Source organism: Anopheles moucheti, chromosome 3 (assembly GCF_943734755.1).
Source record: "Anopheles moucheti chromosome 3, idAnoMoucSN_F20_07, whole genome shotgun sequence".
Classification (NCBI taxonomy): Eukaryota; Metazoa; Arthropoda; class Insecta; order Diptera; family Culicidae; genus Anopheles; species Anopheles moucheti.
In genome coordinates this window covers 52,157,849-52,173,556 of record NC_069141.1, presented here as the reverse complement: position 1 = coordinate 52,173,556, position 15,708 = coordinate 52,157,849, and the positions used below count along the sequence as shown (strand labels likewise).

At 41.0% G+C, this 15,708-nt stretch overlaps 2 protein-coding genes across 2 annotated transcripts in view; one reads left to right on the top strand and one right to left on the bottom strand.

Moving 5' to 3' along the window:
* The first annotated feature begins 338 nt into the window (after positions 1-338).
* Positions 339-3,072, top strand: LOC128301300 (5-formyltetrahydrofolate cyclo-ligase). The gene is made up of 4 exons (XM_053037702.1): positions 339-498; positions 608-721; positions 2,026-2,170; positions 2,581-3,072. Exons 1-4 carry the CDS (start codon positions 385-387, stop codon positions 2,814-2,816), a joined length of 609 nt encoding a protein of 202 aa, XP_052893662.1. The 5' UTR covers positions 339-384; the 3' UTR covers positions 2,817-3,072.
* A 2,921-nt stretch (positions 3,073-5,993) lies between these two features.
* The window catches only part of LOC128301299 (uncharacterized), a 65,722-nt gene continuing 56,007 nt past the window's right edge, over positions 5,994-15,708 (bottom strand). Inside the window, exon 4 of the mRNA XM_053037701.1 lies at positions 5,994-6,762. Within this exon, the coding sequence (XP_052893661.1) occupies positions 6,559-6,762 (204 nt within the window). The 3' untranslated portion in view covers positions 5,994-6,558. The remainder of the gene's footprint in view (positions 6,763-15,708) is intronic.

Genomic DNA, 15,708 nt, shown 5'->3' with positions numbered 1-15,708 from the left:
ACCTAGCGCTCCAATAATTGAAGCTGATTGATCAAAAAATTTAAGAGCTCATTACACTTAGATAGCTTAAATCAACAAAGAATAAACTATCGGAACGCTGAAAAGCTACTTGCGATAAACAAAAAAAAAGCATTTAAACAATATAAACGGATTACTTCAATGAAGGCAATTTTTAAAAGTTAAGAACAGAAGGTTTTCAAGCCGTCAAGTCAAACCGTAAGGATCTCCGGTCCGAACACAAGAGATGCATGGAACTATTGTTTATAGCAAACTAATATGTATTTATGCTATATCTAATATTACGCTTATCCTCTCTTCCTTAGGACACACTAGACCACTTACCGCTCTTAAAATTCTCCCATCCTCAAATTGTCATCCAAAGCCATGCAACGCATCCAAAATCCAGCTAAGGTCGCCCTTCGGCAGCATATCAAACAGAAGCTGCAGACCCTAACACCCGACGAACGTCAGCGGCAATCGAGCATCATCATCGACAAGGTAGTAATAACATTTCTGGGCTCACGTCCGTAAACAAATCAACATACGCAATTGCCTAATATTTCGTTTGGTTCCCTTTTCTTCTACGCTCGCGTGGGGACTGGCGCAGGTTATGGCACTTCCGTTCTACGAGCGCTGTCAAAGGATTAGTGTCTATCTCAGTACCGACACCGAAGTCAACACAACGTCCCTGCTGGAGCGCATGTTTCAACAGCGGAAACAGGCACGTGTTACGCTTATACGAATTCTTCCGCAAAACTTCTACCCTGTGTCGTTTTTCACTGTGGTACGATTTTGTCACGATGGAATTGCAAACAGTTTAGTCGCTAGCATCCGGAACTTGTCTCTTGCGTTGGTGGGAAAAGGGGTTATGCGGTAGGGTATGGCCCCGGAATCCTGTTAGTGGCTAAGAAGATAACAATAATTTAAAAATTCCCTCGAAAAACGGGTTCGTTCTAGTGCCTGGGGGGCATTCTCACGCAGTTGAAATTGAACTTTGACCGTCCTTTTCGGGGTGGCCTCGAAATCATGAACATAAACTGTACCCGCACTGAATCCCGCAACGCGCACCAGGCGTAAAGCCACGCAAAGCGCAACTGGAGCGTACAGCATGGCAGGGAAGTGTCGCATTGAATTATGCTTAACCGCTCTGCGCTGGAAATATTTTTGCCACGCTACCATGCTACCGGAACCGCACGGCGAAAGGAGCAACCCGAATCCCGGAAGATTTGGATACTTTTTTCTCGTCTTTCATCATCTGCTTTTGCACAGCCGAGCGCGGGGAGTCCAATTGCGATTTTGTGCTCGCATGGCACCTTGACGTTAAGCTGGCGGGTGAAAGGAATATCGAGTACGATAATTGCACCAGCCGAACCGTGACATTTCTAATGATATTGGAAAACCCAGGCTGTTGCCATCGGTATTTTTTTTTGTTTCCTTCCGCTGGTTATTCTCGTCGCGGAAAATTCGAACAACCGAACCAGAACTGTTTGAATTCTCACACCGAAATGTGCGATAGATTTTCCAGTCGGAAAATTGTGGAAAATACGAGCGTGTTACGGTACGATTCTGCTTTAGTCAATAATTATTCTAGCTATTTAATTTTCATTTCCGCATGGCGTAAGTTTAATTGGCGCAATTAAATCCATTTATTCAATACAAATTAGACTCAATCAATCAACAGATAGCACATAAAAAAAGCAATCGCTCTAAAGCGCAATCAACAGAACCGTAAACCATTTTATAAAAACTTACTCGTAGGTGAGTATTAGTGCAAAATGGTTTGAATGTTCCCCTAGAAACAAAACAAAATGTCCATCGCACACCACGAAACCATTCCAGACAATAATTCACGCAAACACACACAAACAAACACTCTTCCCGCGGGATTTCGGAACCAAAGCGAAAAAAAAGGAGCAATTTCAATTACCGGAAATCGATGCGGAATTGCTTCGTTCGATGCTTTACGCGCTAAACCTAGCTTCTCATCGTTTCGCACTTTCTTTTATTGCTTGCCCTGCTCCGCAGATCTTTGTGCCAACGTACAACAGGAGTGCAATGAAAATGGTTCGCATCAATGATATGGAGGATTACGACCGGCTACCGACGACCACGTGGAATATCAAGCAGCCCGCATTTGACGACGCAACACGCGAGGACGGTCTCACAACAGGTGGGTATCCTTTCCGGAGTCTGGTTCGTTTATTTTGTGCTTTGAATGAGTTCGGGGTGGAAGATCGAGCGGTACAGCGGGCCGGAACATCATAAATTCTAACGGCGAATTGAGCATCCCATCACGCATTGTTTACCATTTTAGATGAAACCATTTGCCCAAGGACACGATGATGGTTTTTTTATTTCAAAGTTGAATCTTTTCTTCGAAGATTGCTTCGAAAGGAGAATGGCAAAAACACTCCGGCCAAAAAAAAAAATCTCCCCCCCAACTCCAAATTATCAATCTTAGTACAAAACCTTCGTGCTTACAGCATTGCATACTTTCAGGCGAACTTTCCCCGTATACCGTTGAAGTTTAGTACAAATTTACATTCCCTCGGTTTGCTTTCCACCTTTCTCTGCAAACAGGTTTGGATCTAATCATCCTGCCCGGTGTGGCTTTTACCAAAGCAGGTGGGCGCCTCGGTCACGGCGGTGGGTATTATGATCGATTTTTGAAGGAGTACTTCGCCAAACACCCGAACGCACCGCACCACACCACCCATCTAGTGGGGATTGGATTTTGCGAACAAATTGTGTCCGCTGGCGGGCTGCCTTCCGACGAGCACGACGTATCGATTGAATGTATTGTGACGGCGGATTGAGTTTTATGTTCAGTTTACTTTTGCCGTTGCCTGTTGCATACTCAACATTAAATTAATTAATTATTTAATGAGCCGCTTTCTTGAGCTACATCTTATGCTCAGAGTTTGTTCTAATCAATACCACAGGGCACTTACATACCTACCGCATCAACTTTTCAGCAACAAACACATTAAATAACACACTCCAAAAACTAAAACGTTCGGACACCACGTAAGCTTATCGGCTTCTTAAATTTTATTGCTCCTTCCGGCTTCGTTCATTTCGTCATGCGCACCGTGCGCAAACTGTTCGTTCGTTGGTCGCTATTTACAGTGTGCAAGGCCACTTGCCTATTTACATTTCATTGTAAGCGTGCTCCTAACCTTCCCTAACCCGGAATAACTCCAAGCATAACGCTTGCCGGGTGTTTGGTTTTGTTTTGAAATAGATACATCTTTCTTCACACTGGAAATTGTTCCTTCTTGTCTGATCGATCGAGTTCTTCGCATCTTCGCATCTCGAATTCGACAATTCCACGTAATGGCTAAAATCACATCATTAAAATCCTTTCCTTTATCGCGTTTTTATATGTTTTTTTCTTCCTTTCTTTATCGATGTTTTTTATATGTTTGAATGTTCTTATCGATGCTTGAACAAATGTCAGCACCATTTCGAAAAATTAAAACCAACTTTGCAAGATTTCTGTACCGTATCTTTGAAACGTTTGGCTATTAAATATCATTAGCACCTTTTGCATAGTTTATATCAATTTATTTGCTTCTCACTACCAGCAACTGCCACTGAAAAATTATGTACAACTCATACTTACTATTAAGTGGAAATCTATTGTCTGTTAACTCCTTCATTACCACCTGTGGACAAACAACTACACCCCGTTCCTTTCTATTTCCTTTCAAAGCAGAGAACATTGTAAAATGTAATCCGTATTGCAATAACTCCTCATCGTGCAGGAAATGATTTCGACACAACAAATGAAAATTACAACCGATCTACCATTACACTTCCGGTGTTCAAGTTTAGCGCCATTTAACTCTAGATCACATTAAAAATGCGTCCAAAGTTTTTGAAATCATTCCGTTCATTCAGTTTTTGTCGTATTTGTTCCTTGTTTCCTGTCTGTGTGCTAAACTTCCTGTTGACACTGTCTACAAGCAGCATGATTTCCGTTTGGTGAAAAGGATAATTCGTCTCCTTTTTTTTCTCTTCACATTTTATTCTACGTCTTTCTTTGTTTCAGCATCTTCCCTATATCCTTTGCAAGGTTACCATTCCGTTCGTTCTCTTTCATTTAACTCCGGCGCTGGTTTTAATTATTTTAAACACATTTTGCGTATCTCATCGAAACAAGATTTGCGACCGTTCTTTGCCCATCCCCACAAATCCCAAAGTGCTAAGTTAACCTGCCCCCATACAACTCCAACGATAAGAGCGTCTTCGATGGACGAGAAAAGAAATGCCAAAAAAAAGGCGGAAAGTTTTCCACAGCACATAAAACTTCCTGCACCGTTTCCGTTCGGTTGAACAGGGTCGAAGCGTCCTTTGGCGGAGTTGCGCCACAAAAAGAATTAAAAAAGTCATCACTTCCACGAATTGTCGACGGTGAGAATCGCAGCAACAATAACAACAAGCAAAAATCCCCAGCGGAAGTTACGAAGAAGTGGAAAAATACACAGCCAGCATTCATCGGAAAGGAATGATACCATTTTGTATCGGTCCTCTTCGGTAGCGAATTCAATTTTCCTCTCGCTTCTATCCGGGCTTTTATCCGGGTGACTGCTACGGAATAGGGGATGTTATGTGGAATGGGTTTCGTAGAATTCATCACCGCCTAAGGAGACGCCCGGTACTGAGCACGCGGATGGTTGCGGACGAAAAGGATCAATCTTAACCGTCAAACATGGAGCCGACACCGTGGGGCGTCTTTCATGCACTAACGTTTCATTCAAAATAGTCAAATACAATCAGATTCTTTCTGCACGCTACTTTACAGTTTACGACACAGCAAAACTTTCGCGTGCAGTACGGGCGAGCAAATTAAATTCCCAAGGGAAATTATCATCGGGTCGGTAGGGAAGGAAATGAATGCAATTCGTGCAGCCAATCCAACCAGGCAAGGGAAAATGCATGTGCCAGACAATAATGCAAAGTAAACTTGTTGTTTCCCACACAAATGAAATCAACCACAACGGGCGAAGGTGATCGGGGCTGTCGGGACGTTTCTCGTTGGAAGTTCTTTCTCTCCCGGTATAATCCAAGCACCGGGTAGGATTGCACCTCGTAATCCGTACCACGCTCTGGTGCTTCCCGTTCTAGATTTTGCAGAAAAACCAAGCAAATGCATTCCTGTCTTCTGGCAACTTGGTCACCGTCGGGGAAGTTTTGTCGTCGTTTGCTTTATCAACTAGCCTAACCGTAAACGAGCAGCTCGCTACCATTCCGCACCTGGATTTCAGATAGCATTCGCAACGAGCAAACAAACGAAAGCAGAAAAAAAACAAAACTTTATAATTGTCTCAACAGCTTGACGATGGTTTCGTCGAAACCCAATCATCGGTGTAAGATGGTATAATCTCCCGTAACTCCCTAACAGGATAGGTACACTGCAAAAGATTATTCGTAAGAAATTGAAATTTGGTTTTTCATCCCTTTTTTCCTTTGGTGAAAAACACCAGATGAAAAATCTATGGAAGGAAGGGTCGACCAATCGAATCGACATTAGCCCAAGCTTGTGAAACGTCTTTTGAATGCGCCTAAATGGCTGCAATATGATGTTTTAATTGCACGCCAGCAACCAGCAGCACAGCTGCTAAGCTAATCGTAGCTCGTTACACGTGGTGCGCCTTATGTTTGCTCGTACTTTTCCCTTTCTAAAACAAATGTGTTAAAAATTATTCAAACTTTACATTGTACATCGATCCGCACAGTGGAAGCGAACCGAAAAGCATTACTGCTCGTTTAAAACTCAATCTGCTCGGTCGATGACACGAAACAATTCTGTTATCGGGTCGTCCGGGTAAAAGTGAAATCTAATCGAAAACGAACACAGGCATTCGATGAAGAGGGAAAAGAACAAACGAAACACTCACATACACAGCATCACAATGTACCTCGTCAAACGCAAGAACGCAATTTCCTGTGTTGCCATCATTGGAATGAAACGCTTGGTACACGCGGGATACAAAACAAATCATTAATTCACTTTCAAAACATCGATCAACATCAAAACTAAATTATCATTATTTTCAAGTCATAACCTTATCTTCCTACCGCCTTCACCGCCCGAAAGAGAGTTCTATGAAGAACGAACAACAAAAATACAACACGGCGATCGGAAAGGAAAAAGAGGAGAAACTGTCAAATTGATCGCCGTATCTCGATGACGGCGGGTTCCGGCGGTTTTTACTTGAGATTGACGTTGCAGGATTAAACATTTTCCCACACAATTAACTCAAAACAAAAAAAGGACAAACTACATCAATCCTCTTGACTGCGTGTGGGACTACAAAACAACGTTACAATATTTAACACAAATGGAGAGTCATTAGCTAACGCGCTGCACTACAACTTTCGACAAAAAAAACGTTAAAATGTATGGAAAGTAAACATTTAAAATCAGCTAAAATCAACAAGATGCTTCTTAGGTTTCTTTTGCACTCGGGCTTGAAGCTTATCGGAAAACAAAACCGGCACTCCAATCCAACCTGGGAACGAATGGCGAATCCTTGGCAGCCCACAGCTGAACTATATCATGCTTCCAAACATGCGCTTTCCCCGCGTCAATATCAGACTGACCACCATTACCGATAGTAGAAAGAAAACGATACTCAAGAAGTAGAAAAACCAGCGGCACCGACTGCGGAACTGTTTTTCCTTCTTCATCTTTAGTCGCAGCTGCTCGGCACGCGGGACGTCCAGCGTGAAGTCGGATTCCGGACGAGTTGAGGGCTGCAAAAGAGAAGACGTGGACAAAAGATGCACTATTAGAATGGTGTGTTTAATGGAATTTAGATATCTAATTGGAGTTGATACTATTAATTGGGGTAACCTAGTGGTCTATTTGCCCCAACGAAGCCCCATTCCCCATCCAATTCTTCTTTTACAGCACTGACGGGTCAACAACGGTTAAATAAAATCAAATAATTCAAGAACTTACAGAACCTCTTGCGACAAAAACTCCTCCATCTTCAATCGATAAACTTATCTTACAATCTCCAGAACTACGTTTGCTATATTTCAAGGCATGTTTGAATTCTTGGTATTGAGACACCTGATAAATTAGCCCACGAAGGTCTCAGATCAACCATCGCCAAAGAGATTTAAATAAATTTGTAATCTCAAAATCATGGTAAGTCGAATTCGTTTGATTTCTAGGAATAAGCATAATATTCATCCTTCCTTAATCGATTCTTATCTAAATTACGAGTCGGTCATACCAGCCCTAACCAATACTACCAGTTCGAGATCCTCCTCAAAATGTAGTCATTTAAACCCAACTTACCAGTACACATCAGAAAATCCTAACTAAAGAATACAAGTTTCAAACTTTCTAATTGAATTAAATGCCAAAACTGAAAAGCGACTCAACACAATAAAGACTGTGATTACGACGTTGTCCATATCTGTCATTTTGAAAGATGACCCAATAAATATTACACAAATAGACACCATTTAGTGAGGAAAACAAGATTATTATTATTAATATTCCTTCCGTTGGGTGTGTATCATGCATGAAAATAAAGCAAATCCGGAATCGGGTTTTCCTTCGTGCACTTGCTGCTCTTACTCTCTTCATCCCTCTTCCTTCCTCTTATATGCTTCCACCGTCTTTCCAAAGCTTCAGCGGTTGATTGAGTTTTCCTACCAACAACCGAACTCCACTGTTACACTGTGTGTTCGGTTGTGCGTGCCTGCTCATCTGCTTTTTTCACTATCGCTACAAAGCACCACCCAGCAGCTTTGTGTAAGTGTGTCTGCTGAGATAATGGATAGCCAACAGAGGGAAGAATACAAAATCAAACTCACTCAGGCAGCAAATTTGAAGCTTCCCTTTTGCAAACGATCCTATACCGACGATTCCGGCTCATCCTACGCGTTGCGTTGCTTGTCGATAATTTAATCACCTGGCCAGATTCCTTCCATCATCTTCTTCGCGGTTTGCGCACCGCCACCCAGAGCGTCAGCGACACAGCATGATGAATTCAATACATAATTTAATTAAACATTCCGTAATCGACATTGAAAATCAAGCGCAATGCAATCACTCGGACGCAAAGAGCGATCGATTTGCCATAGTCGCGTCGCATGATGCTCCTCCGAACCATACTTTTACAAAGTGAAATAGGTACGATATTTGGCCAAAGGGCGAATAGAAACAAAGCTGGTGATTTGTGTCGTTTTTCGAAAGTAATTAAAATGTAAAGTTTCACTTTTGAGCAACTGCTTCTGTGGCTGGAGAAAATTGAATCGATATTTGCAAAATTTTTCTTTGCGTTGGGAATTCTTTTCCACACAGCAGAGTATGTCAAAACAATGCCTTTCATTCAACCTCATTATGGCTAATACATTTAAAGCTCTGTGCAAATACATTAAATTTTATTTTTGTCATAAAAAGTGTTAATATTAGAGAAAGGTCGAGTATTTTCGACTAACTTCGACTAACGATCGTTCTAAATAGAATAAAAAGAAAATACACACAGGACATCCAAGTATGTTTCCATCGCAGAACAGATTAAGCTGTAATAGTTATTCTACTTGATGGAGCTTTTCATATTTCACAACGAAAGCATCCTCGCCATTCATTTCTGTTTCGATGGCAACATTTGAATTTGCATTTTCCACCGAAACCAACGAGAAACCCTTGTCAAACGCTAAGCCGGTCGTTCAAAACTATCGTTTCGATGTGTTCCCTCGCACGCAGGAGCTTTGTGGGACAAACAAAAAACAAAAAAAATGCATCCTGATGCACCAAATATGCCCAACATTTCGAAACACAATGAAACCAAACGAGTCACAGGACAAGAAAAAGGTAAAAAATTCTGCAGCAAAAGAGTTTAGCTTCTCAAAAAGGTTTTACCATTACCCGTGCAAGGAAATAAAAACGAGTTTGATGCAAACAGACCGCTCTGTGCAATTTTGAAATGCACCCATGTGCAGTTATGGGCGACAGCAAAGCTTCATTCACAGCAGTGTGCAATAAATCAACGAGGAACCATCTATGAAACAGATCCATATGAGTAGACCGCATGGTGTGCTTCATTCAAGATAATTTTCCACTGCGATAGTCGTTTCCCTGGAAACGAACCATCGGAAATGTGGTATGCATACTGTGTCGTTTATTGACTTGACAATTTCGAAAAATTCTCGTTATAGAATCATCCGTCAGCATAAGTTTTTTTTTCGTTTCTAGAATACCCAGAAATTATTAGCATTTAAGAAAGTTTTCGAAAACTTGAAGGTTGACAAGAAAATAAAATTGTCTCGTTTAATCGTTTTAGTAATCGTTTAGTAATTAATTTAAACCTCTGTATAAAGAGGGAAAATAAAAATTCAAAAACTAGAACAATAGAACATTTCAAGATTATCAATCCTAAGCTTTGTTAAAATCATGCTTAACGGTATTCACTGGTTATTCTTCAAAAACCAACAGAAACCAATAATTTTGAAAATGTTTTCAAAGATTAATTTTAAAATACGTATTTAAATAAAAAATAAATATAATATATAATAAAATAAATTATAAATAATTAAAATTAAATTAATTATCAGTTTTTTTAGCTTCAATTAAATACAAGCTGCGAATGCTTCATGTCGAAAAAAGTATTGTTGGTAAAAAAATCAATATTCAAGCTATAAAACAAAACGTTATCAAAATTTGATTTTCTTTTGAGGTAACAGTAAATTAATTTAAATGTATTTCATGAAAATCGCAAGTAGATCGGTTCGTAGGTCGTTCAGAAATTATGTGAAATTAATACTCGAAAAATTTGTAACAATTTTTTAAAAAAATCATATAAATTTAAGTTTAACAGAAATTTATAAAACCCATCTCGTGCAATATTGTAAAGCAATATGAAGTGTTATCCTCGTGCAGTTAATTACTCAATCTCAGCCCAGTGATACAAAGCTGCACTGAACCAATCGACCCCAAACGTCAATTGATCTGAAACGCCATTATCAGCTTGCGAAACTTGCGATTGCGATCGAACGCATCGGCAGAGCAAACATTCGCAAACTTCAAACGTAAATCGAACACCGCATCAATTGAGCAATTGCAGCTCCTAAGTCATGTAGGAATGTAGAACCGATTAATTGCGACGGGAATTCCACCCCGTCACACTAATGGCCGCAAACAAACAAACAAAAAAAACGCGTCGTATTGGACGAATTGCACGGAATTGCTTAAAAAAATACCCACCTGCAGCTGCTGCATCTTTCACACGCAAAGGTATGGCCACGAGCCCAACACCGGCTTCGTCCCATTTTAGGTCCCAAGCGCGTCTCACCAGACGTTGGCGCGGTTTTGGTTCGATGGTTCATCGCCCAACCTGGGGCTGGCTGGCGCGTGTGGTCACACCAAAGCGAAGATGGCATTTGCCCGTCGGTCCAGCCCAACGAGCTGGGCCCATCGTTGCGATGACCTTCCGATCGTACCGCTCGACCGCAACCGGGTCGTTGAGTGTGATCGTTCGCACAGCCACAGACCTCATCAATTAAACGGCTCTTCCTCGGGCACAACGATCAACCGCGTCGTGCCGTCGTAATTCAAGCGGGAGGATACAAATTCAACGCTTCATACGATTGCCCAATCGAAACGGAAACTTGCTTTTAGATGAAAAGAAGAGGTTCATGTCACAATCGGTTGGTTTTGCTATCGAATCGATGGCGAATGGGGCGTGAAACATATGCTGTAAGTGTAATGCTGTTGTGGAGCTACAATCATCGCGCTGTGCTTATGCCTTTGCTCATTGTATAGATAATGATAGAAAATGGTTGTATTAATGGTTAATGCATTTTGTAAATGAATAAGTTTAAAAGAAAACCTCACCATCGACTGCTGAATTGCTACCCTGCATTAGAGTAATTAAAATGATACTGATTTATATTCAGAACTCCCGCCGCTCTCTACCGCTCTTCAAGTTCTCTAATTTGAAACAAACATTTTTCATATTATTTATTGCCTTAGCTGCCCAATCGTTATCCTATGAATATTTACTACGACATAAAATTGCTTTGACTTTACTAATCAAAGATTTAATTCTTAATTGGATCGCTTGTAGCTTAAAACAATTGTCAAAACTAATTAGAACTCTTCAAAAAATGCAAGTTAAAATGCATTTTTGAAAGAACAGTATATTAATTGAAAAAAAATCTAAAACACATTCCAGCAGCAAGCAAAGCCACGTACCAATGTCTGTCCAAGAATTTGTGATAGCACAACAACATCGTGTGAAGTTAGGTATGAATAATAAAATGGAATTATTATTGATTTTAATTTGGAATTTTTATTGATTTATTTCATCCGAAAAATAAACTCATCGTTATATACACCACTTTTCTCGCATTCTTTTGAATCAAATGTTTGAATTAACTTATTTTTAGTGATCGAATTTATAAGACAATTTTCTACACAAGAATTCCATCCATTTTAAAACATCACGACATTTTTATAACAAATTGAAACCGTCGGCTTCCTCCACTGAAGTGAGAAAATTCCTCCACTTAAGTGATATGATACTCGTACGTGACGAAACCAACAATCATGATGAGGATGATGATGTAAAAACCATTACACCAACAGTAATCTTTAACTTATGACCGTATCTCTCGATCTTCACTACTACGATCCGGCAGCAAAATCAAAAAAAAATGTTAAACTCTAAACTTTACAAATCGCTAACAATCGCTGCACACTCCGCGACAAAGCACACTAAAAGAAGCCATCTCTCGGCAAATCATAAAGTGCGCAACTTATGCTCGCCGTGTTCCATTGCCCCGTGTGGTCAAACACCACGTTTACGCTGGAGCATTCCCAGTACCGTCGTTGAGACTGTCAATGTTTTATCATTTTTCATATCAAAGCTTCTCGAACTCGCTGCCATTCGGGCTTCGGGCGACATTTTAACGGCTGCAGATATGGTTTTTTTGTTTTCATTTTCTCTCCTCTAACACCCATCTATCCAACTGCTCGGTAAGCTTCTTTCCGGATGATTTTCTCTCTACACCACCATCGTTCCGTGCGGGGCATGGGATTCCCCCCAGCAGGGAAGCTTTTGCAGCACGAGTTCGAGAATTTATCCCTACCAAACGGTAAACCATTGACAGTGCGCCCAGGCAGGCGAGGTTATGACTTATCGTCCCACAATCGCAATTTACGACACGTAGTTTGATTCAATAATTCGATGGCTCGATGGTTTCGGTTCCCGCCTCCCGGAGGGCTAACGATGCGTCCCACCACCGAGCGTTACGATTATTATGATTATGGAGGATTTGTCGAAATGCCCTTTTCCCCCCGGGTAACTTATCCCGTCTCACGTCGAGTTTTGACAGTTTTGACGCAACGAGGCAGCGTGCCATCGTGCATCAAGCGCATTATATGCTCGTTTTTGATGAGTCTCTATTCTATACCCAATCCCAACAACAAACCAGATGCATTCCATTTGGCACCCCATTTGCTCGGGATTGCATTTTATGGTACATTATGGATGCATTTATGATACCCCCTCTGTGGGGAAATCAGGTTGAGGGGTTAATCGGAATCTTCTCGATGGCAATGTCCACAGCATTTTTTTCCTACCATTTTCCACTACATGTCAAAGCAGACGCCCTGTTTGTCTTACACTTCAAACGAATGTTACTCAACGGACAACACTGCTGCCATCGCGCGGCCCCGGCACGATTTTGCCTAATTCGATTGTAGTAATCGTTATGTGAACCAGTGTAGCATAATCATCGATCGCGAGTCGGCCGGCAACGAAAGCAGCTCTATCATCGACACATCGCAGCATGTCGTGACTAAATTAGCACCTTTCTTACCTGTAATGGCACTTACACGGAATTGAGCAGCGCAAATCGAGTGGTCCACAAAACTTGGACGATCTGAAGGAGATCATTAATGAGTATTCAATTGCATAAAGTTTGCGGTCACGGGGTACCTACCCGTCAGCACAATTATTATTTAAATAATATAAAACTTATGATTTATTAAAAGGTCACGAGAGGTAATGAAAAAATCGGTACCACACAAAGACTCAAAGGGGAATGAATGTTCTACCAGTGAATAGTAAAATTGAACAATAAAACCATATCAAGCCAATAATTTTGCATTAACGGTGAAATTATTCACCCCTCCCATGGGGGCTGGCTGAAAAGCTTTTACCGTGATTAATTTTCGCTACCCATAACGAACCACCTTCTGCAACCTACTCAACCATCCATAAATCAAGCGCTTATCGATCAGCACTGCTACTACACGCATGATCAACAATCAACACTTATCTATCATTCCTTTATTTTGCTTAGTACTTCTCTCTGGCCAACTTTATGCTGATGAGTACACACTACCGTCCTATAAGTGAGATAAAATAAACACATAAAAACAGCATACACACGGGGTGTAGCAAATGTTCGCTGTTATCTAACGCCGCGGTACGGTAAACCAACCCGTGCCCGCCGCTGGATGGGTGGATGATTAAGAGCACCGGTTGCTAAACATGCTATTTTGCTGCAAACTGCTACCACCGTATGTTAAACAACGGAGAACGAAACGAAACAACTGGCACAAAACCAGTGGCAAAACTATTATCGAACATAATGTTCGAAGTTGGTAAACGTTGTTTTTTGATAGGAATTAAGCACCTGATGGAATGTGCCATGAAACACGCGTTCATGTTGTTTTATGTGATTTATTAGAATATTTATGATGGAAAATCTATACTTTTGGAGTTACTACTTTTGTTGAATTCATAATGACATACAATATAATTTAACATGTTTTACGCCAAACACGAATCAGTGAAGCTGCCTGTGGAGCAAAAAAGTAACTATAGTGGAGCGCCGATTATCCGTGCTCATCGGGACTCGACGGATATTCGGAAAACCCGGATGATAGGCACAATTCCTATTTGTGACAAAATTAGCGTATAATGTGTCATAGATAGGGCTTTTTTAAGGGGATAAATTATTTTTCATGTGTGTTTTATTGTTGCACAGATAATTGTAGTTATCCTCTTCAAGAATTTGAGCTCATTTTATTATATACCTTTGGGTCTGTCAATTCTTCTGTCAATGGTGTAGTCGGAATATGTCAAATTTCCATTAGAACTGTCATTTCCGAGCTGCACGGATAATCAGACATCCGGTTAAATGGCACCCGGATAATCGACGCTCCACTGTATTGCAATTTGCATAACAAAAGCTTATAAAAAAGATTTTTTTTTTAATATTCATAAAAAAGATATAATTTTAAAATATTTAAATTTCGCAAATCCTACATTGATTCCATGGGACAACTAGTGTAAATGTGAGTTTTTATTGCCTAATGACTTATTTTCTGCTCATTTTTTATTTACACCAAGGTTCTCTTGATTCCGTATGAAAAATCCAAACGAAAATATTTTTGTAAGCGTAGAGCGACACCCACGAATGGATGACGAACGTACGGAACGTGTTAATTAAATAATTTGTAATGTTCATTTAGTGATCATTTTTAAATTTTTCTTTCCTTGTCATACTTTTCATTCATACGTACATAACTAACTCTGCAGACGGCATTACAGAGAGTAACGGAGATTAAAATGGAGAAAAAAACATAAACTTCAACCCCCCTCAAAAAATGTCACAAGGCATGACAATCAGACCCAAAGCTAATAACCATATCACAAGCGCAAATTGAAATCACGAACTGGTCTTACATTTATATGAACCATTCCCACCACATCAGCACGCACGCACCAACCGATATGGAACCAAACCGCTTTCGTGCGCATGCTTCTGATTTAAGGATCCTGCCACACCTCCCGGGACCGGCTGTTGCAATCGCGGGGAAAATACGAAATGGAAATGATTTCGTGTTTATTGTAGTAATTAACTAACCTGGCAAAATGTTTAGGAAGGTCAACGAACTAATGACCGGCAACAAGTACAACGGTGCGTATGAAAGCTTCCCCCGCCATGAAAGCTCTATGTGATTTTGACACGTTTGTGACCTGCCGAGTCTGCCGAGCGTGCCTTTAGGTGATTCACCTATTTTTAGCAACCGAAAAAAACGCTGTCAAAAATCATTTATCTTCTAATGTTTCACCCAAAATGGTCAAACTATTCCATCACACCGCTCGAAGGCGATTTTGGCATCAATTTAACCGCATCGGTGCACGTTTCGTGGGCCCTTTGCCGTTTTACTTCCACCATGGACACCGGATGGACTCTACCCAGAAACCCAATGGCACACTTGCACGCCCTAACCGATCGATGATCGACCGGTGTATCGGTTCGGGGATTTCGCAGTTTTGCTTTCTTCGACGTTTATTTCGGGCCCAAGATCAACCTCATTCGAAGATTCCCATAATGGTTTCATGTGTCGCTACTTTTTTTCCCTTCCCTTGGCACTCGTTCTCCTTCTCGCTTACTCTGTGTCTTGGTGATCAACACCGAATCTTCAACGTGAGCTCCCCGCCAAATACACGCTCCCGGCCAACGTTTACCCTCTTCATTAGCCACCTCTTGCTGGGGTAAGCACGATGATGCTGCAATTACATAAACTTCCGATTGAATAATATTTGCCTCGACCATCGGCAGACGATCGTCTGGCGCAACCAGTATTTGCCATATGAGCACAGGGCACACACAAACGTACGGTTTGAAGCTGCATGCTGCTTGTTGGCGTGTTTCACGACC

Bases quoted from the DNA above. Each gene is read 5' to 3' on its own strand.
- LOC128301300 (XM_053037702.1), top strand. From the start codon at position 385: ATGCAACGCATCCAAAATCCAGCTAAGGTCGCCCTTCGGCAGCATATC. The intron at 499-607 runs GTAGTAATAACA...GGACTGGCGCAG, and splicing joins CGAGCATCATCATCGACAAG to GTTATGGCACTTCCGTTCTA. The intron at 722-2,025 runs GCACGTGTTACG...CCTGCTCCGCAG, and splicing joins TGTTTCAACAGCGGAAACAG to ATCTTTGTGCCAACGTACAA.